The sequence below is a fragment of the Petromyzon marinus genome, chromosome 41 (assembly GCF_048934315.1).
Source record: "Petromyzon marinus isolate PM22_M1 ecotype Great Lakes invasive population chromosome 41, UKy_Petmar_22M1.pri1.0, whole genome shotgun sequence".
Taxonomy (NCBI): domain Eukaryota; kingdom Metazoa; phylum Chordata; class Hyperoartia; order Petromyzontiformes; family Petromyzontidae; genus Petromyzon; species Petromyzon marinus.
The window spans coordinates 446664-469905 of record NC_133707.1 but is presented as its reverse complement, the minus strand read 5'-3'; the positions used below and the strand labels follow the sequence as shown (position 1 = coordinate 469905).

Sequence of the window (23242 nt, the reverse complement as noted above, 5' to 3'; positions counted from 1 at the left end):
ATCCTCGCTCCATCTCCGCGGTGTCTTGTTTACTTCTGGCTCCTAATAAAGGAAGCCACTAGAGCTATGTACTTTTAAATCTCGATTGAAAACGAATTTCTTCAGAACTGCTTTGTGCGTTCAGTTTGTTGTCCTTCCCCTGCACCTCCGATTAGCACGGTTGGCTACGTACGGTGTGAAGGAATTTTAACATACATACATACAACATACACGTCAACATACAGTCAGTTCTGCTATAACGCATGTTTTCAAAACGCGAATTGGATATAACGTGATTTAGTGAACAGAATTACGTTTACTTTTGGCTTGGTGTGTGTCTCGCTCGGTGTGTCTCTCTCTGCATGTGTGTCTGCCTATTCTGTTCCCGTGTCTGTGTTTTATCATTCATTCTTACCTGATGATGGTTGCTTGTGTTGCAACCGAAACGTCGTATTCTATTATTATTTGATTTTATTTTCTACGTGACTTTACCGAAAGAACCAAAGAGAATTACGCCTCAGTCTTTGTTCGGCCTACATATGCATCTCAACGTGTTATCATGGACTGTGCTTTACCCTTTTTATATATATTATTTATTTCAACGCAACTTTTCCACAACAGACTGGACATACATACACACGCTCCATCGGTCGTGTCAAGCACTGACCGTCATCCTTCTCAGTGTCGTGTCCTGACCGAGCCCATGGTCAAACGTGCACTCTCCATGTCCATGCTTCTTTTGCACATTTTTCAGCACCGGGTTAAGAGCATTTACTATCCATACTGTCTATGGGGTTGAGGCAGCGAGCTGTTCACCAGCTGTTTAACGAACCATACGTTGACTCAATTCGCAGCCACGGCGAACATCGGTGGCGAGTGACATCTGTGAATTGGTCCTGGCCACCTTGCCACCAAGTCGAGTAGACCAGCGTAGCAAAATATCATCAAACAACCCACCACGATGGACACGGGATAGGGGGGCCTTGGAGTTGGCGGGGTGGGGGGGGGTGGCGGCGGTAAGACTCGATGGGGGGGGGGGGCGGCAGTGGGAGTCACACGGGCCCTCATCAAAAAGACGATTGCGCGTCACGGAGGACAAGGACGCACCTTCCATGATGGAGGCCGGATCTTCTGTCTTGGGCCGCAGGATGTTGGGCCCGAAAACCGTGGCCAGGTTCTGGACGCTCATCTTGTTGACGACCGAGTGGGATTGCACCTCGTCCAGGAAGCTGCACGCGGGCCGCGCCGGCGGCGAGAAGAGAGGGCGCACGCTCGATCACGCGATGTCGGGCACGGCCACCAGGGCACGAAAACGGCAAGACCCCCGGTCCACGAACCTTGGAGCCGTCGTCATCGAGAGCGCAGCCCCAAAGTCTCGTCTTTAGCTCAATCACGGTTGCTCAGCACGGTATGTATGTATAACTCATTCCGCACCGTACGTGGCCAATCGTGCTAATCGGAGGTATGGGGGAAAGACAACAAACTAAACACAAAAAGCAGTTCGAAAGAAACGAGTTTTCAATCTAGATGATTTAAAAGTGCATCGCTCCAGTGGCTTCCTGATATCGGACGGAAGAGCGTTCCAGATGGCCGCAGAAGCGAACCTGAAAGCGTGCGATGCGGTGACCATCTTTGTTCGATGGCCAGCAAAAAGCCGCTGCGACCCATCACGACTGGACATCTATGAAAAAGAGCTTCATAGCTCTCCAAGATAAATAAACATTCTGATTTTGTCTCGTGACTCAGCACCGATAAAATTATTTCAATAATGTACAGTAATCCCTTGCCAACCGCGAGGGTTAGGTTCCTGAAAACCCTCGTGGTTGGCAAATCTGCGGTTAGTAAAGTACAGGGGGCCTATGGGAAATAAGGGTTAGGGAAACCACGGGCACGGTCAGACTCATTATAGCTTAAATAACTTGCTTGTTTATTAAATAAACACCGAATATAGCACATCACACAATAACATGATAAAACATAAATAAACGTGATATTAACTTTACATACCTTTAATATTGACGATGGTAATGACGGTAACAATGAGATGACGGGGAAAGGGGTAGTGAGCAGGAGGAGGGGCTCAGCCCACCCTCCCCCTCTTCCTCCAGGCCACAGACACAACACTCGCACCACTCGCTGCATGCTTCGGGCCCACGATTAAGGGCAAAATGAATGTGGACTATACAGAAAGTACAACAAAACAGACGGGCAGCTGATCAGCTAAGCAGCGCCACGACATTTGTAACGATGGCGTCACGCAATGCGGTGATGTCACGCTGTAATGCCGTTACGTGTCAACTAAGTCGTGCGGTTTCCTCAACGCCGTGGTTACCCGTGGATACTCAAATTTCCAGGCTGCGGTTGTTAAGTTGGTACACTGCACATTTATTTCGTGAGACGGAGCGTGAATCGAACCCATCGCTGAGGTAGCAACGTGGAGAAGAGGGAGAGGATTTGGCGGTAGCTGCAGGCCCAGAGGTTGCCTCGCGTCTCGCGAGAGGCCGCGAGACAACGTGGCGGATGCTACGCGGCGGAGATAATTTTTATTTCACGACTTTGGGCGCGACGACTCTTAAATCGAGATGCTCGCGGTCTGTAGACAGAAGTAAATCCGCGTGTACTCAAATCTCAAGGTTGGCAAGGGATTACCGTAAAGCAACAACAAAATAGGCAAAGCACGCTCCCCCCGTGCCAATGTTTGGCTGCGGTAGGCACCTGCAGATGTAGCGCAGGAGGCTGTAGTTTGCAGGAGGCAGCACCTGCAAGCGGCACGACAGCTCCAGAAATCCCTGCGGCAAACGCAAATCGCACGACGGGGGTCCAGGGGTCAGCATCTATAAATATTTACATATATATTTTATTTACCACTTCCTTACCTCAGGAAAGCCTCACGACTCTTTATAAGGAGGGTCATACCAGGTTTTCAAAATAGCGGGTGATGTTGCCATGTGCAATCGCAATCGAGTAGCTCACAGGTCATTTCAGCACTGGGATCTGGTTATGGCCACGGCACTGTGTGTATTTTACCAGCTAAGGCCCACTGAGCTCTATGGCTCTTTTTCAGAAGCGGCCTGACCACATATGATGATCGCTCAACAAAGTGGCTTATCACGTGGATATTTATAGCAGCCAAATACTCTAAATGCACGTTGATTCTAAATTTGGAGGGGAAAACTCAGAAGACCTGGAGAAAAATCCACGCGACCACGGTGAGAACACGCAAACTCCAAATACACAGCAGGCGTCAGGGTCGGGACTGAACCCATGACCTCCTGCATACCAGGTGAGGGAGATAACGTCTCGCCCATACTTCAACACGCTGGTCAGTGTGGGCTGATAAACACGAGTAGTACAGCATAGAAGTACGGTATAACAATGAATGTTGCTGCATCGCCCCAATTAAACACACTTTCACTTCGCTATGGGAGTGAAACAGAGAACCCGGAGGAAACCCATGCAGAGCAGCAGAGAGAAAAAAACAAACCCGGCACGGAAGAGGGCCCCGAGTCGGGAATCGAACCCGGGCACCTTCTGCTGTGAGGCGCGGGTGTTGTTGTGTCATTGCGCCGGCCCGACTCGAGGGCTGTCGACGGGCGATGAGCACCGGTGGCCTCACCACTGATTTTTTTCACTCGGGAAACGCGAATCGCCGACGATGCGGTTGTGATACCCCGGAAGGGGGCGGGGTGGTTGGCACCACGTCGCCGCGGGCGCTGCCACCTGCCTGTCCTCACCTGCTCGGGCTTGGCGTTGAGCAGCTTGGCGCACGCCAGGAAGTCGGCGTAGGCGGAGAAGGGCACCACGGGTTCGGGCAGCTCGCGCAGGTATAGCTTGAGCAGCGACGCCACCGTGTGCACGTCCGTGCTCCTGCGCACGCACGCACGCGCAAAGACAAAGATTCCCACCCGCTGTAGCCTTCCAACAGGGGGCAAGTGGTGCCCGTGAGCGAGTAGCGCGAGTCGCGGTAACGAGAGTGCAGGGCACAGGGTGGTGCCTTGACCCCGCTCCCTGGTGGCCAAAGTTAACAGTTGGGGCCCCCTTTGACAATCAGCGTGAGATATGTTTTCAACAACAATTTCAAAGAAGAGAAACTACGGTAATTTAAAACGCGGTTTAAATGTATTATCGTGAAAATACTTTAATCTACGCTCCACGTTTTATTTTAGTTTAATATCAGCGGCTATGTAATATTGCTAAGGAGCTGTAGTGGCTGCATTTTGCGAAGATGGAGCGCCACTGCAGTGTCAAATGTTCGAGACCGTGAGTGTCACGGTCATGTGACTAGGCAAGAGGAGCCGCGATCTTGAATTGCTTCTAGGTGCGACCGTGCGAGACAAAGCAAATGTTGGGGCCCCACCTGACCGATTGCCACACCCCCTGAGCTGATAATGTGGTAATTACTGGCGAAACGTCGTACTCAGATTGTAAATGTTGTGGCTTGGCTCTCCAACACACCGGTGTGCTGTACTAGTGACGAATTGGCACGTTCTGTTTACGTGACAACCCTTACTAGTTGGCTGTGTCGGGTGGTGGCGGATTTGAACAACACATTTATATATTTACGCGATCTAACCCAAAAACCTCTATTATGAATTGATCTATATTCTTGGTTCTGTCGGTAAAGTCACGTAGAAGGGAAACAATAAAATAATAAAAATATAAAACAATATTGTGTGATATATTTTTTTATTTTTTTATTGTTTCCCTTCTACGTGACTTTACCGAAAGAACCAAGAATATGAATCCCTGCAGTCACGAAATCTTTAAATCAAAATGTATTAATTGCTCGTTTAGGTCATCTTCGTCATCGTCTTCATTATAGACCATAATCCATTGCAGGTTCTTGTGATGCAGAAAATCATTGAGCAAATGTCGCACGAGCTGAATTTATTGCCCTGTCTCCGAGATGGAAAGTCCCCTCAGGCGCGTTGCCTCCTTCGGCTGCCACTCTGCCATTAATCTCGACCCGCCGGCTATCTTCCCTTCTCGCCGTGATGTGTCCCTGCCCAAGTCCACTCTGATCAACAGCTAATTTAAAGTATCCAACGCGAGTGCGTCCTCCGACCCATGTGTTTGCTCTGCCTGTCTCTCACATGCAATTCCAAGCATGCATTTATCCATGCTTCTTGGCACACTTTTCAGCTCTCACAGGATCTGTTATCTTTGTCAAAGTCCATATATTTGATCCATGTCACTGCAAACATGAAAACAGATACATCAAATTGTGTGTGTAGGAATGATTAACCTCTTAACATATTTATATTTAGTTTACTGTATCGCTATACATTCTAGAGAGTCAGAGCAATATAGACTCCAGAATCAACACGTCAACAAAAATAAGATTATGAATCAAATTGTGACACTGAGTTGTGATTATCTGTCGAATCTCAGAGGGGGCAACTTTCTCAGCCTGTCTCTATAAAATAAATGTGCCCGCTGCTTCTGTACAGTCTCTTGAGGTCCTGTCACATATAGACGAGATATGCATCCACATTGTGATCATATATTGTATTACACTATCACACCATCAGCTGTGATACACGACCAAGAGGACAGGAATGCCAACATTGGCAACAGCAGCTGCAGTAGAAATAATAACAGTAGTCCACAGGAGCTTGTGGGTTCGATCCTGGACCCTGACGATGCCCGTTGTATATTTGGAGCATGCGTGTTCTCTCTCCCCGTGGTGGTCACATGGATATTTCTCCAGGTCCTCCGGTTTTGCCCTCCACATCTAGAAATAGCGCGCATTTAGAATGTCTGCCGCTATAAATCCCCACGTGTGATGATGATTTCAGCCACTCCGATGAACTATCATCACGTGTGGCCAGGTCGCCTCTGAAAAAGAGTCAACAGCTCAGTGGGCTTTACCTGGTTTAAAAAAAATAATTCAGCGAAAATATATTTTACCAGGTAAGGCCCACTGAGCTATATAGCTCTTTTTCAGAAGTGACCTGGCCACAAACGATAGCTCAACGAAGTGGCTTATCGCGTGTGTACCGAGGGGAGGTCGTGAACATCCCGCTACCGTGGCGCACCCCCCAGCTGACCCGTCAAAGCTGGGCCTCTCTCCGCAGTCGAAGGCCCGCTGAAGGTCGCGCACGAGGCTGGCCTGACCCGGCATGCGGAAGAGGCCCTCCTCGGCGAGGCCGCGCTCGCGGATGAAGCTCACGCACTGCTGCACGACACGCGGCGCGGGAGGCAGGCCCGCCAGGGCGCCCGGTGGCACGGTGGCGTGGCCGCAGTGCTGCCGCTCCCAGCGCACCGTCTCCTCCAGACGCTGGCCGAACACGCCTGCGTGCGTGAGTGCGTGAGGTGAGAGACAAGTGGGGAGCGGTAGTGTGGAAGCGGTTAGCGCGCTGCGCTTCGAACCTGGCGACCCGAGTTCGAATTCCCGCTCACGGCCAACACCGGCGACGATCATCTGAACCGGTTCTGGGGCCTCCCCTAGGTAGACTCAGCCTCAAATGAGCACCTGGTGCGATGTGTTAACATCGCCACTTGGAAGACAAAGTCGGCTGGGCGTGGTGTTGACCACCCACCCCCTCGTGTGCCATGCCGGCCTTCACAGGTGCTGCTCGCTAACAGCTTGTTAAGGCTTTACGGGGGATCTGAGTCTTTGGTGAGAGACACGTGGGGGGCGTGTTCGGAATGCGCAGCAGGTTGATTTTGTCTAACCAGGCGAGAACTTGAGGGAGCAAAAAATAATAATAAAGTCCAGGCGATGAAGCGAATAGAAACCACAGCCGCAGAGGGGTGAGTGTGCGAGTCGTGATGCACAACCACGCACGTGGGAGACACAAGGGGAGCAGTGACAAATGGCTTATCCACGTGATAAGCCACTTCGTTGAGCTATCATTTGTGGCCAGGTCGCCTCTGAAACATTCTGGCCTGCCCCTACTGGATATCTGTGAAAGAGAGCTTTATAGCTCATCGGATTCCTCCAGTATAAATAAATATTCTGATTCCATGAGCGCGGCTTGCCTGGTTTCACAACCCCTGAACATCGGCAACGAGGAGGGTCACCACCTGTCCTAGTTTTCCCAGGACTCTCGTCTTGTTCAGGAAGCAGCAGCTGCTGCCATGGGAAATCTGTAAATCTTCCCGGGAAATCAAAAGTCCCGAGTTTTGTTCAGTTTCAAAATAATAACAACACATCGCTCCACACAACACATCACTCCACACAATTTGTCTCTGTGTACGATAGTTCTTTCTCACTGTGTGTGGGCAGAGAGAGAGAGCATGTGAGTGAGTGTGTGTGCCCATGACACATGGGGATATGGGGGATACCCAGGGGCCATGCGTGTGTGTACGCAGCATGAGGTGAGTGCGGTTAGGCATGAATCACGATGCACGTGCATTGTGTGATGGATGCAATAACACAATAATAACACACAAGCCTAATAGTGGAGGAGAGTTGGGGATTGCCGTGGTTAGCACACTGCATTATTACACTATGATTCATAATTAAGTTTATTTAGGGTTGGATCATGTAAGGTATAATGTAAATGTGTTATGGTAACTCTCCATCACCCGACGGAGCCAATCGAATCAAGCTGTCAGGGCATGGCCGAGCGTGCCGATTGATTTCTGCAAACCCGGAGGAATGTTTAAAAGGGAAGCAAAAAGCTCAGTGAAAGCTGAGGTATTGTTAAACACCTTGGTTTAATCTCCAGCAAAACGTCACGTAGAATGTTTCTAAATGTTGCTTGCTTTTTACCATTCCTGCTTTTTACCATTCCTGCATTCCTGCTTTTTACCATTGCTGATAAAACGAAATAAATTGATCGGCACGTGTGCCCATGATGTGACAACTTGGTTTCAATGGCTCTGTCGGGTGGTGGAGGGTTATTGTAAAAAATAAAACGGACATTCCCACATGCTCGAACCCAAAGTAAGTTAATAACATAATACAGTAAGTCCCCGCTGAACACGTTGGTGTTCATACAGCGCCTTATCATTCTAACACGGTTCTTCTATTCGGGAACACTTTGGCACAACGCGGTCTCGCGCGTCGTTATTAAGCAGTTTCTGATCAGTCGACGACAAACTCCTTTCTTGAGCTGTGTGGCTGAGCTGTATGATGCAGTACGCAGAATCCATGCATGTGCAGTGTAATAACGCGGGCTGCTGACGGGGAAGTGGTACTGCACTGGCAGCAGGGGTCAGTACACACGTCAGCAGAGGGAGATCTCAGGGGAAGCACATGAAGGGGTCGATCTGGAAGCCCGAGAACCTGCTAGTAGGTTATAGAAAGAGGGCGTGGCCGGGGCGGAGCGAGGCCACGCCAGGAGAATAAAAGGTCGATCGGGACAGGAGCTCGGGGCTGTTTGCTGCAAGTGGATCCCCTCGCTGTGTCGCAGTTCGTCACCTTCGTCGCCGCCGTCTCGACCACCTGAGATGCCGCTAGCTAGACAACCTGCCGACCGTTCCAGCGAGGTCGTGCCGTCAGAGAGACGGATGTGTGGACTAGCGTGTAGGCACGCGGGGTCCTTGTGGTTTCCCGACGTGGAGAATAAAAGAAGGTGCGTTAAGAATCCTGTCTCCGACTGAGTCACTACACGTGTATGTGTGTTAAACTTCTTTCGCACCATACGTAGCTAACCGTGCTAATCGGAGGTGTGGGGGAAGTACAACAAACTTAACACATGAAGCAGTTCTAAAGAAATTAGTTTTCAGTTTAGATGTAAAAGTACATAGCTCCAGTGGCTTCCTAATATCAGAAGGAAGAGCGCTCCAGATGGCCGCAGGAGCGCATCTGAAAGCGTGCGATGTGGTGACCATCTTTGTTCGTTAGCTACGGTGATGTCGCGAGTGACGGAGGGGTGAGGCACGGGTTGTGGGGCGACGCTCACCGCCGCCGAGCGGAGCCCAGATGACACGCCGCAGTGCACGCGCCCACTCCTCCATGTCGCTCTGCGAGCTCGCCATGAGCACGGTGCTCTCCGCGCTGCCGCCGGCACGTTCCCCGCCTGCACCACGCAGCGCACACACACGGCACACACACGCGGCACACACGATGCAAACCAACACAGTACCATCACACACTGCCCCCCCCCCCCCAGAGTGCAATGGACCCCAATCACCTGCTTGTTAGTTTAACAAGTTGGCTTTCGCGACCAAAATTATTTGTAAAATAAAGTTTTTTTGCGGTTAGATCGCATAAATAAAAATCTGTAGTCAAACCCGCCACCACCACGGCACAGCCAAATAGTAAAGTTTGTCACGTAAACAAAACATGCCGATTAGTTACTAGTTCAGCACAACGGTGCGTTGGGGAGTAAACCCACAGTATTTACAATTTGAGTACTTTGACGTTTCGCTGGCGATTACAACCAGCTTCCTCAGGCGATTTGTCGGAAACAGGAAGACTTCTTCACAAATTATAGTAGTTACTGTATAGTCAAAGCAGTGATACGTATCACCTATTGCAGTCTACCATAGAGCTGGAATATAAAGGGTGAGAAATTAAACTCTGGCTACACAGATCGGTGTGTAGACAAAGATCCTTCACATAGCCCTAACAGACTGTTGGGGCTACACAGATCGGTGTGTAGACAAAGATCCTTCGCATAGCCTTTACAGACTGTTGGGGCTACACAGATCGGTGTGTAGACAACGATCCTTTGCATAGCCCTAACAGACTGTTGGGGCTACACAGATCGGAGTGTAGACAAAGATCCTTCGCATAGCCCTAACAGACTGTTGGAGCTACACAGATCGGTGTGTAGACAAAGATCCTTCGCATAGCCCTAACAGACTGTTGGAGCTACACAGATCGTGGTGTAGACAAAGATCCTTCACATAGCCCTAACAGACTGTTGGGGCTACACAGATCGGTGTGTAGACAAAGATCCTTCGCATAGCCCTAACAGACTGTTGGGGCTATTGCTATAAGCGAGCACCTATGAAGGAGGGCACTGCACATGAGAGGATGGGTGGGCAGCATCACGGCCGGCCGCCTTTGTCTCCCGAGTGGTAATATTTACACATTGCACCAGGTACTCATTTTAGGCTGAGGCGACCTAGGGGAGGCCCAGGACGAGTTCAGATAATCATCACCGGTGTTGGCTGTGAGCGGGAATCGGACTCGGATCGCCGGGTTCGTAGCGCAGCGCGCTAACTGCTACACTACCGCTCCCCACAAAAGACAAACATCCCCCCATATATCCTTCACGGACTGTTGGGGCAAGTGCTGTTAGCGAGCACCTATGAAGGCCGGAACGGCACACGAGGTGGTGGGTGTCCAGCAGCACGTCTCCCACACAGACACAGGGCCCCGCACAGAGACAGACGCACAGGCGAGTGCGTGCCCTAGCCGTGCACCCGCACCTCGGCGCCTCACCTGACAAGATCTCGAGCAGGTATTTGTTCGGGTCATCCGGGGTGGGGGGTCGCTCCAGTACGCGGCTCCCCGGCAGGAACAGGGAGCCCTGCCGCGGGAGGGGAGCGTGGGTGGGCGAGAGAAGGGAGAGACACAGAGCTGGAGGACCGGAGCTGGAGAGCAGTTGCAACTGTCTTGAGGCCCCGCGGTGGCGAGATGTTAACTACCTCGCCCGGCATGTAAGGAGGTCGTGGGTTCGATCCCGACCCTGACACCTGTAAATGTGGAGTTCGCGTGTCTCTCTCCCCGTAGTCACGTGGATTTTTCTCCGGGTCCTCCAGTTTTTCCCTCCCTCCACATTTAGAATCAACGTGCATTTAGATTATTTGGCTGCTATACATTTCCACGTGATAAGCCACTTCGTTGAGCTATCATTTGTGGCCAGGTGGCTTCTGAAGAAGAGCTATACAGCTCAGTGGGCACTACCTGCTATAATAAAAAATTGTTTCGTTTATAGTTTAGCGCACCGTCCCCGGTTGGCCATGCATCGCCGCTGCCCTTACTGCCGCCGTGCCTGGGAAAGAGTCCCGGGACTCCCCGAGTGAACGGCATTGTGGGGGGGAGGCGGGGGAAACCCCCCGCCACGGCGAGGACTCCAGCGGTCTAGGGAGAAGGCCCAGCAGCTCCCACCCTGCTCAGAGCATCTCGGAAGCAGGGACATAAACGCTGGCAAGACAGCAAACGGCCACATCCCAATTAATTAAGATACATTCGATAGATTAGATTTATTTCAGCAGGAAGGGCCCAATTAGCTGCTAGTGTCTATTACATGGTCGTTCTGCGATTGTACAGATGTTGTACAGATGATAATTAATTAATTAGTCGACCTATTTATATCCTTAAAGCCTCACGGAGTCCCAAGGCTAATCTTCAGGAGTGTTCCACAGTAGAGCCCTGTAATTAATGTAGCGTCATTAAAATATCTCCTCTCTGTTTATATTATTCCCTCTATCTGCCTTTCCCTTGCTCACAGCCAGGGGCACCTATAGCTCCGCATGTCTATCCTGGTCGCTTTGATGTCGCGTACATTCGCCGTTGTCTGTTCTCCCCTGCCTTTGTCTTTTAGCGTATAACAACAACAAAACAGCCAGCACTTAAAATATCAATACCAAAGGCGGTGGTATTATTGCGTGACAATTTGCGGGATCAGAATGACTTGGAATTGCCGTGTCAAAGGGCATTCGCCCAGTGCCATCTACATCGGCAGCAATTGTCGATCCACAGCTGGATGAGTGCCTCTGCACACACTGTTGGCCAACTCTTATGGTCTCAGTGCTGCCCGCCAACACCATCCATTTCACTCCCGCGTACACGAAACGAGTTGAGTTTGAATTTTATTTGATTTGTAACACAGATGATCCCATTTTATCCGGTTTCCCTGTGGATATGTTGCAAGGGAGATCCGTGGTGCGTGAGTACGAGCAGCCACAACAACAATAACAAAATACATCAATATTGAAGAGAACGCGTTACAAGGTCCTCAGGGAGTATTGCAGAACTAGCAAACGAGGTGTTTATCTGTCGTAAAACTAAAACACTACGCGAATCGGGGGGAAAAAAACCTGAAAATTATAGCATGATTAGCACGGTTAGCTACATACGGTGAGAAAGGAGTTCAACGCGCATACGTACATGACAGCGTAGGTGCTGGAAAAAAAAGGTTAGGTCGAGGTGCAAGTAAGCTCTACATTTAATATATCCCTCGCCACGGCGGCTATCTCCCTTGAACGCGTTTCCCTACTTTGCCTGCCATTCGGTCACCAGTCTCTTGATCAGTAACGGACGCACACAAGAAGCTGCGTTATTGCCTTCATTTGGCAATAGCCTGCTGAATAAAAGTGACGCGTGACTGAATAAACTTCGAATTTGTAATGAATGCCAAGATTCAGCTTGTGGATTTTTTTGTCTTGCAAATCTTTTTCAACCATAAAAAACGACATCCATTATAAAAATAAAAAAATGCTGCAATTGTTAAGTATTAGTCCAGATATTGGTCTTGAGGACATGCGCACTGCGACTAGCGCATCTTATCTTCACGTGGCTAACGGGTACGTGGCGATATAATTAAACGTCTGTGTTTAAAACGCTCATTTCATAGCTTTGTCTCCTTAAACAATATTTAATTATTGATTGTACTATTTTCTCTTTTGTCTTTTTTTACAAAACGTACGTGTTGAGAATTGCAGCTGTTTAGCGTAGCACTTAATCTAATCAATGTGCATGTTAACTTGACTTCAGAAGATGAAATCACATCGTGAGAGCAATGTCATTCATTAGGGAGCGTGATAAACTGGCCAAGGTGGCTCAGCGCTCGAGCAAGCAACCGGGAGGAGCAAGCAAGCAACCGGGAGGCTGCTTGCTGGATACGGGGGTTGGCTCGGTCTCATCATCCCTCCGTGGTCTATAAAATGAGTGCCACTTTGTTGGGAAAAGTCAACAGTGGTTGCCCGATGAATAGACTCGTCCCCCCCCCCCCCCCCATATAAATGTGGAATTTATATCAAGTTCTAGCCTTGATATGAGGCTAAAACTTTGTTTTATCTTACCAGGTAAGACCCACTGAGAAATACAGCTCTTTTCAGAAGCGACCTGGCCACAAATGACAGCTTCAACAAAGTGGCTTATCATGTGGAAATGTATAGCAGTCAAATACTCTAAACGCATGCTTCTAAATGTGGAGGGAAAGACCAGAGGAGAGAAAGTCCACGTGACCACGGGGAGAGAGACATGTAAACTCCAAATATACAGGTGTCAGGTCTCCTGTACACCAAGCGAGGTAGTTAACATCTCGCCACCATGCAGATTGCTAGAATATTGTTCTTAACATCAGAATAATTGTATTTATTTCCATAACGTGAATTATAGAACGTTTTACCGTTACAATTTACAGCAAAATAAATAAGCAGACAATGTCTTCAAATATTTTTCTGTTTGCAGAACAAAAAAAGTACTTTTTTAATACAACCCATCAGGCACACAGCCTTCTGGCAGTGCACAAACTCAGCAGCATTGTTTCAAGACAAGCAAACTCTGGACCGGTTTCGTCACGCGGTGTCTCACCAGCAATCAGTCTTGCTCGATCGAATTCTGGGTGAACTGCCAATCTTACGGGCAAGGACTATCTTATCTTTACGCTATGGGGGTCCCAGGTCGGAGCAAAAAAAACTGATCCGTGTTTACACTCCAGCGAAATCCTTGAGATCTTCATATCGCCTTCTTCTAAGTATCCTTGCAGCGGATTTTGGCTCGCCATGAAACTCAGACGGACACCGCATCGCACGCTATCAGATGTGCTTCAATGGTTGTCTGGAGCGCTCTCCCTTCCGATATTCGGAAGCCACTGGAGCTATGCACTTTTAAATCTAGATTGAAAATGCATTCGTTTAGAACTGCTTTTTGTGTTTAGTTTGTTGTCCTTCCCCCGCACCTCCGATTAGTATGGTTGGCTACGCACGGTGCAAAAGAAGTTCGACATACATACATACATACTCCAAGGTCAAGGCTTATTTCCTTGGGTGATCGGGATTATTCGCGTTGCTAGTACAGCTCGTGGACTATGGAACAACGCGTTGCCTTTGCTAACAAGACAATCAGAGTCTTTAGAGATATTTAAGTCTATCTTGAGAACTCTCCTCTTTAAACTGGCCTCTAACACCCCCCCGCTCCCCAGGTTCTGTTTATTTCCTCCTTTCCATACACGGTGGCGCATTGGGACCTTCGGATTAAATGCGCCTTGCAAATGTCAATAATTATTATAACAACAAAAACATACCATTCACATAATAAAACCAATCCACAGCAGGCTGTTGTAGCACAAATTTACAATCGCAAACCCATTGGTGGGGTGGGTGCCACCTCTGTGGTCCATCCAGTCGACGGGAAATGCCCGAACTCGCCCAGCGCTGGGAAGGAAAGCTCACGGGACCGACGAAGCGCCTCCTGCTTGCTGCTGCCTTCACGCTGATAACCTTGATGAGCAACTTTGGGAGCCTCGGAGCCGGGAGTAACAATTATCCGAAGAGTCTGGCGAGAATATTAAGAGTCGTAAATTTGAGTTTAAATGTCGGCTTGTGAATTCACTGACACGCACCCAGACACTGGCACGCAGGGAACACTCGATACACGCGCGCACACTCACACAAAGACAAAGCCTTTCAAGGACGTGCAGTGAGTGCTGTGAGCGAATAGCAGCGCCTGAGAGGGGGCGAGTGGCCAGCACCACGCCCGGCCGCCTTTGTCTCACAAGCCTCAAATGAGCACCGCGCCAGGTACTCATTTGAGGCTGAGTTGACGAGATGTGCTCGCGTACTCACCCGTCCACAGGGACCAAAACTCCAACATCCAGCTTACCATCTCGCCAACATCAATAGCCCCCATTCGCCACTAGGTGGCAGTGACATCACCACGGTGCTTGTGCCAGGCTAGGTGTACCGTAAGGCAGTGACGAGTAGTAGTGTAGCAGTTAGCACACTGTGCTACGAACCCGGCGACCCGAGTTTGATTCCCGCTTACGGTCAATATCAGTGACGATCATCTCAACCAGTCTCGGGCCTCCTCTAGGTTGACTCAGCCTCAAATGAGTGCTTGGTACGGTGTGTAAAAAACATCGCCACTGGGGAGACAAAGGCGGCAGGGCATGGAGCTGGCCATTTACTCCACTTGTTATGGTCAAGATGGCGCCGATGATGGCAGCCTCGGCCGGTTGGTGCGCCCTGTTTTGTCCAGTTTTGTCTTGTTTTGTCTTGAGAGGGGCTTGCTGTTCAACACACTCGTGCTGGTGAGAGAGGCCTGCTGTTCATCACACCCGTGCTGGTGAGAGAGGCCTGCTGTTTTGGGGCCTGCTGTTCATCACACCCGTGCTGGTGAGAGAGGCCTGCTGTTCAGTACACCCGTGTTGAGGGGCCTGCTGTTCAGCACACCCTTGCTGGTGAGAGAGGCCTGCTGTTCAACACACCCGTGCTGGTGAGAGGGGCCTGCTTTTCAGCACACCCGTGCTGGTGAGAGGGGCCTGCTGTTCAGCACACCCGTGCTGGTGAGAGAGGCCTGCTGTTCAGCTCACACGTGTTGAGGGGCCTGCTGTTCAGCACACCCGTGCTGGTGAGAGGGGCCTGCTGTTCATCACATCCGTGTTGGTGAGAGGGGCCTGCTGTTCAGCACACCGGTGCTGGTGAGAGAGGCCTGCTGTTCAGCACACCCGTGTTGAGGGGCCTGCTGTTCAGCACACCCGTGCTGGTGAGAGGGGCCTGCTGTTGAGGGGCCTACTGTTCAGCACACCCGTGTTGGTGAGAGAGGCCTGCTGTTCAGCACACCCGTGTTGAGGGGCCTGCTGTTCAGCACACCCGTGCTGGTGAGAGGGGCCTGCTGTTCATCACATCCGTGTTGGTGAGAGGGGCCTGCTGTTCAGCACACCGGTGCTGGTGAGAGAGGCCTGCTGTTCAGCACACCCGTGTTGAGGGGCCTGCTGTTCAGCACACCCGTGCTGGTGAGAGGGGCCTGCTGTTGAGGGGCCTACTGTTCAGCACACCCGTGTTGGTGAGAGAGGCCTGCTGTTCAGCACACCCGTGTTGAGGGGCCTACTGTTCAGCACACCCGTGCTGGTGAGAGGGGCCTGCTGTTCAACAGACCCGTGCTGGTGAGAGGGGCCTACTGTTCAGCACACCCGTGCTGGTGAGAGGGGCCTGCTGTTCAACACACCCGTGCTGGTGAGAGGGGCCTGCTGTTCAACACACCCGTGCTGGTGAGAGGGGCCTGCTGTTCAACACACCCGTGCTGGTGAGAGGGGCCTGCTGTTCATCACACCCGTGCTGGTGAGAGAGGTCTACTATTCATCACACCCGTGCTGGTGTGAGGGGCGTGCTGTTCATCACCCCCGTGTTGGTGAGAGGGGCCTGCTGTTCACTCCCATGCTGGTGAGAGAGGCCTACTGTTCATCACACCCGTGTTGGTGAGGGGCCTGCTGTTCACCACTCCCATGCTGGTGAGAGGGGCCTACTGTTCAACACACCAGTGCTGGTGAGAGAGTCCTGCTGTTCAGCACACCCGTGCTGGTGCGAAGATGGCGCTGATGATGGTAGCCTCAGCCGGTCGGTGCGCCCTGTTTTGTCTTGTTTTGTCTGTCAATTCAGTGTTTTGCCAAGATTTTCGGAGTTCTCTAACAAGAGACGAACTTTTAAATATCAGGGAAACAACTCCTGTGGATTTAATTCCTACTTTTCTGCTTCCAGCGGCAGAATTAGTAGGCATTCTAGTCAATGCCGCGCTAGGCTTTGCTCAAGCAACGAAACGCCGCCCAAGGGGTAAACGGTCGGGGGCTCTAGTACGGCTACGCAGACGCGGGATCCGAACAGTGCTTCCGAGCTTTTTCCTCTCCAACGTACGTTCACTGTACAACAAAATGGATGAACTTCAGCTACTGATGGTAAAAAACAAAGACTTTCTTTCAGCTTCTGCATTGTGCTTCACGGAAACATGGCTGTGTGATTTGATTCCGGACACTTCGCTACAACTAGCAGGATTCCATCTTGTAAGATCGGATCGTGACATAGCACTCTCCGGCAAGACGAAAGGCGGTGGTATTTGTTTTTACATTAACAGTGGCTGGTGTGTAGATGTCACAGTGATTCTGCAACATTGTTCTCCACTCCTTGAATCAATTTTTATAACCTGTAAACCGTTTTACTCGCCTCGCGAGTTCGCGTCGCTCATTTTGGTCGGAGTTTATTTGCCGCCTTGTCCTCAGGTTAAAGAGGCCCAACGCATGCTCGCCGATCAGATTCTGAGTGTGGAGCGAGCAAATCCAGATTCGTTGGTTATCGTACTTGGCGACTTTAACAAAGGTAATCTCAGCCACGAACTCCCCAAATACATACAATTCATTAAATGCCCAACCAGAGAAGGGAACACTCTGGATCACTGTTACACTACAGTCAGTAGAGCCTACCACGCCGTCCCCCGAGCAGCACTAGGACACTCTGACCATGCCATGGTCCACCTGATTCCTGCATACAGGCAGAAACTAAAACTCTGTAAACCTGCTGTGAGGACATCTAAACAGTGGACCAGTGAGGCTGTGGAAGATTTGCGGGCGTGCTTAGACTGTACTGACTGGGATATGTTCACGACTGCTACCAATAGTCTGGATGAACTCACAGAGGCTGTGACGTCCTACATCAGCTTCTGTGAGGACTGCTGTATCCCAACACGTACCAGGGTGAACTTTAACAACAATAAGCCCTGGTTCTCAGCAAAGCTCAGAAGGTTGAGGTTGGAGAAGGAGGAAGCGTTTAGGAGTGGAGATAGAGACAGATTCAAGGAGTCGAAGAACAGGTTTAGCAAAGCGGTGAGAGAGGCTAAACGACTGTACTCAGAGAGACTAAAACACCAGTTCTCTACAAACGACGCTGCTTCTGTCTGGAGAGGGCTCAGGCAGATCACCAACTACAAACCCAGAGCCCCCCACACCACTAACGACTCCCGCCTAGCCAACGACCTGAACGAGTTCTACTGTAGATTTGAAAGACAATTGGACTGTCCTGAACCACCCCTTCCAACCCAAGAGGCCCCATCCCCCACCAATACTACAGAGACGACTATCTCCTTTCAGGAGGGAGAAGTTAATAGACTTTTCAAGAGGCAGAATCCACGCAAAGCAGCCGGGCCGGACTCTGTCTCTCCAGCCACCCTCAGGCACTGCGCTGACCAGCTGTCTCCGGTGTTCACCAACATCTTTAACACCTCCCTGGAGACATGCCATGTACCAGCCTGTCTCAAGTCCTCCACCATCATCCCTGTGCCCAAAAAGCTAAGGCCAACAGGACTAAATGATTACAGACCGGTCGCCCTTACATCTGTGGTAATGAAGTCTTTTGAGCGCCTGGTCCTGGCACACCTCAAAGCCATCACAGACCCTCTCCTGGACCCCCTTCAGTTTGCCTACAGAGCCAACAGGTCTGTGGACGATGCAGTTAACATGGCCCTCCACTTCACCCTACAGCATCTGGACGCCCCAGCATCCTACGCCAGGATCCTGTTTGTGGACTTCAGCTCTGCCTTCAACACCATCATCCCTGCCCTGCTTCAGGACAAGCTCTTCCAGCTGAACGTGCCATACACCACCTGTAAATGGATCACAGACTTCCTGTCTGACAGGAAGCAGTGCGTTAAGCTGGGAACACAAGTCTCTGGCTCCAGGTCCATCAGCACCGGAACTCCTCAGGGCTGCGTCCTTTCCCCTCTGCTCTTCTCCCTGTATACCAACAGCTGCACCTCCAATCATCTGTCCGTCAAACTATTGAAGTTTGCGGATGACACCACCCTCATTGGGCTGATCTCTGGTGGGGATGAGTCTGACTATAGGTGGGAAGCTGACAATCTGGTGACCTGGTGTAGCCAGAACAACTTAGAGCTAAATGCTCTAAAGACAGTTGAGATGGTTGTGGACTTCAGGAAGAATACAGCACCACTCACCCCCATCACCCTGTTAGACTCCCCAGTAAAAATTGTAGAGTCCTTCCGCTTCCTGGGCACTATTCTCTCCCGGGACCTCAAGTGGGAATTGAACATCAGCTCCCTCACCAAGAAAGCTCAACAGAGGATGTACTTTCTACGGCAGCTGAAGAAATTCAACCTGCCAAAGACAATGATGGTGCAATTCTATACAGCGATCATTGAATCCATCCTCACCTCCTCCATAACCGTCTGGTACGCTGCTGCCACTGCCAAGGACAAGAGCAGACTGCAGCGTATCATCCACACTGCTGAGAAGGTAATTGCCTGCAATCTACCGACCCTCGAGGACCTGCACACGACAAGGTCTATGAGGCGAGCGAGGAAGATTATGGCCGATTTCTCCCACCCTGGACACTCTCTGTTTCAGCTACTCCCCTCCGGCAGAAGGCTTCGGTCCATCAGGACCAAAACCTCACGCCATAAAAACAGTTTCTTCCCATCTGCTGCTGGCCTGTTAAACAAGGCCAAGGGCTAACACTGTTTTTAACATTTGATCTACATAACGACACGTTGCTGATATTAACTATGTTTCCCTATTTGTATTTTTAAATTATATCTTAAAGCTATTTTATATTGGATATTTATTTAATTTTATATACTTCAGCCCCTTAGTGTTAGACTTTTAACCCTTATTATAGTAAGACTTGTTTAAAACTTATTTTAGATTTTAGATTCCTATATGTTGAATGTGTGCACCATCTTGCCAAAGTAAATTCCGTGTCGGTGTGAACTTACATGGCGAATAAAACCCTTTCTGATTCTGATTCTGATTTGTGTGCCGTGCCAGCCTTTATAGATGCTCGCTAACAGCACTCGCCCCAACGGGCTGTAAAGGTTATACGGAAGATCTTTGCACCTTAAGTTCATGTCAAATGCGAAGGTTCGCTGCTGGCAGGATTGTCACGGAATCGACCTCGGTACCTACATAGGTTGCCTGACATGACTACCTGATGCACCGCCTGCGCTCCCCACTCTGCCACCTTACTGCGTTTTAGCCGCTCGGTGCTCCGCTCATTGTTGTGAGCGCCGCTCCACGGCCCTCCGCTGTTGTTGGAGGGTGACTCCTCCAACTGCCCAGTAGCCAGAACGTGCACCTATCCTAGCACTGCCCAGTAGCGTCCTTCACGAGTCTTATCCGCAGAGGCCGACCTTGACACGGCTGGTACCGGGCATCATCATCAAGTGCAGTCGTCGCACGCTCACTCGCGATGCGCATGACAGAGGCAGTGCTCGAACGGAGTGCCATGGAACCTGATGGCAGCAGGAGTTGCCTTGGCATCCGCATGGCAGCAGAATGTCATCCACAGTCCTTGCAATGAGCAGATCAGGCTGGTGAAAATGAAGACGATGATTATGATGATTTGACGGTACGGATTTTCACAACACACAGTCATGAGCCACGATTATGTTTGGCGCCTCAACATCATCGTCAGCATCATTATTTTAAATTAAAACTCTAAGCTCTATTTCAAGCAAGTGATAGCCCACGGATGTTATTTCTTTTGTGAGGTAAACCTAGGGACCGCCGTGTTGGGCCACGACGATTGCTTGGCCATACTTCACCATCCCGATCGACGCCGGTTAGTTACAGAACATGTGCAAGTTAGAGACATCGTGTTGACTTAACAGTCAATGTTACGAGGAAGGACCATTGCCCGAAACGTCGCCGATTTTACGTATATTTTTTAAGGCAGTGCTGTTGACGAGTGTGTTAAGTTAATTTGTTGTGAATTGTGCTTGTGCACCACTGCCAACTCAGCAGCATCACGATCTAACTATTTTTTATTTTACCACGTAAGGACCACTGAGCTATGTAGATATTATTCAGAAGCGATCTGGCCACAAATAATATCTCAACGAAGTGGCTTATCGTGTGGAAATGTCTAGCAATTAAATTCTCTAAACGTGTGATTTTCATTCGAAATGTGGAGGGAAAAACCGGAGGATTCGGTGAAAAATCCACACGACCACAGGGAGAACCTGCAAACTCCACATATACAGGCTTCAGGATCGGGATCGAACCCACTACCTCCTGTATACCAGGCGAGGTAATTCACATCTCGCTAATATAACATATGACAGCCGGTGGTGGAGACTAATCATTGAGTGGTAATCAGATCACGTGTGTGGGTGCGAGACGCATCGTTGCATCGCAGGACCACGAGAGATAGCGTCATCTTGGGAAAGCTTTCAATCCAGCAGTGGATTGATCATGGCCGACGATGATCGTGCGTATGTTTGAGCCAACTTTTTGTCATTTATCCATGACGCAAACTACACAGTGACCAGATGTTGCGACTGTTACTACAACAGTGGATAAACTGAGTAAGTGCCTTTCACCAGGATTTCCTATTTGTAATGCAGGTGGCACGCAAGACACCACATTTACACATCGTCTGCACCGATCCCATCGTGCGTGGCAGCTCACCCCCTTAAATAAGCCACCAACACACTGTGAATTTCAATGTGCAAAGGGCCTTGCCAATTATAATGGAACATTTATTTGTTTATTTCATCAGACGGGAATTTGGCACGCAAATACTCGCGCTGCGATTGATTTATCTCACCGTCTGTCTGTCTGGGTCAACCTGTCTGCCCATGGACGTCTTTCATCTGTAGCTCTCTGTCCCTCATAGCGCACGCTTGTCCTGTCTGACGCCTTACCCATCTACCCACACATCTGATAAGCGATGCAGACACTGCCGTATATTGTTGCCCTCATTGACATCGTTCAAATCTAAGAATTGTTGTCTGTTCGTCGTCATCATCATCATTAGCCATGATCGATCCACTGCTGGACGACGGCTTCCCCAGTCTGCCACCATCTGTCATGCTCTCGCGGTGTAATAATAACCCACCCGGCTCCTTGGACATGGACTCCACCTGCATCAGCGGCGTCGACCGCGACCCGTCGTTCCTCCTCGTGACGCGCCAGGCCCGAGCCCACTTACACGTCCCTGCAGTCAACGTGCGGTGTTTTGCTGCTTGCAGGCCACTAATGCACGTTTTCCTCTTCCTGTCTCTTCCACGTAATTCCAATCGTGCCCCCTTTCCACGCTTCTTTGATTTAGTTATGTAAATGGATGAATGATTTTGGCATTACATTAAAGTCAAAGTTTTTCATTTGCGCCAAGTTATACAGCTGCCTTGGGAACCACGTTTTTTTTGTTCTGCTCCAAGAGTCATTATCAATTCACGCACAAACGCAGTTGCGTAGGTAACACGAAGGTGGTCTTCCTTATTTTAACATCACAATGTAATTTCAATTCACAGATGGGAATTACTCATAGTGAATTATTTAGACAGCTGCAGCAGTTCCAGAGTTATTACAACCGAAGCTGTTATTTTGTTCTGACGCACGTTACAATGCTTTGCCCTTAACAAAAAATGTTGTATTACAAGTCGACAGGTAGCTCAGGAGTCAGAGCGTTGAGCCAGAGCTGCCAAGTACCTGGGTTCGAATCCGGGTTTCAGCTGCCCGTGATAAGACTGCCACATCCCAAATACAGCCTAGGAACGTGCTCCCAATCTTGGGATTAATTTGAAAAATCTGAAAAGCAGACCAAGATGTGAAATATCGGATGATCTGAAAAAAAATTCGGAATCAATCCAAAAGAACAATGGAAGTGACTGACGTGACATCACTTTTCCCGCCACGACTGGTGTGTCGCGTGCCACCCGGTGTGGGTGGCATCACGATTGTGGGCACAAACTTCATTTTTTACTCGAGCACAGAAGGCAAACGTGTGTTGGAAAAATCTACCCCCCCCCCCCCCCCGAAGTGTTTATATATCTGAAACCCATCCCCAAACACAAACACACAACCACGCTTGAAATATAACTGCGCTGTGGGGCTTGGGGGAGCGTGGGGGTGGTTGGGGGGCGGTGTGAGGGTGGTGGAGGGGGGAAGTGATTCGACTCGATGGTGGCGGACCGCCAAGGCAACAACGTTTGCGCCGGTTCAGAGAACGAGGGAGACAACAACAACGACAACAACGACGACGACAACAACGACGACGACGACGGGTGCGAGGCTGCGAATCGAAGCGTCGGCAAACTCTCGTGTCCCGGCAGAAGCCGCGCGTGAGGCCTCCCACGGCCACGCGTCGCATCAGCGAGCAGTAACGCCTACAGTCGGAACGCCACGGCAGAGGTTTCGTGGGATAAAGAGGACGGGGGGGGGGGGTGTGAACGAGGCTGTGTGGGGGGGGGGGATTGTCTCTTGGTAAAAAAAAATGCTGCCTACTTTTAGTACAATTTCTATTGTGTCGTCTTACGTGAAAATTACACACCGCTGTTGTTGATGAAGGCATGCCGAGTGGCAATTAAAGCCTCATGGTCTGATAATATATGCATTGTCATATGCATTGT

At 50.1% G+C, this 23242-nt stretch overlaps 1 protein-coding gene across 1 annotated transcript in view; it reads right to left on the bottom strand.

Annotated features, from left to right (window-relative positions):
* The window catches only part of LOC116950997 (rho GTPase-activating protein 24-like), a 53355-nt gene that overhangs the window by 10227 nt on the left and 19886 nt on the right, over positions 1 to 23242 (bottom strand). The window contains exons 3-8 of the mRNA XM_032969259.2: positions 10325 to 10412; positions 8835 to 8951; positions 6030 to 6273; positions 3714 to 3846; positions 2695 to 2768; positions 1087 to 1208 (exon numbers count right to left, since the gene is read on the bottom strand). Coding sequence (XP_032825150.1) covers positions 1087 to 1208; positions 2695 to 2768; positions 3714 to 3846; positions 6030 to 6273; positions 8835 to 8951; positions 10325 to 10412 — 778 coding nt within the window. The remainder of the gene's footprint in view (positions 1 to 1086; positions 1209 to 2694; positions 2769 to 3713; positions 3847 to 6029; positions 6274 to 8834; positions 8952 to 10324; positions 10413 to 23242) is intronic.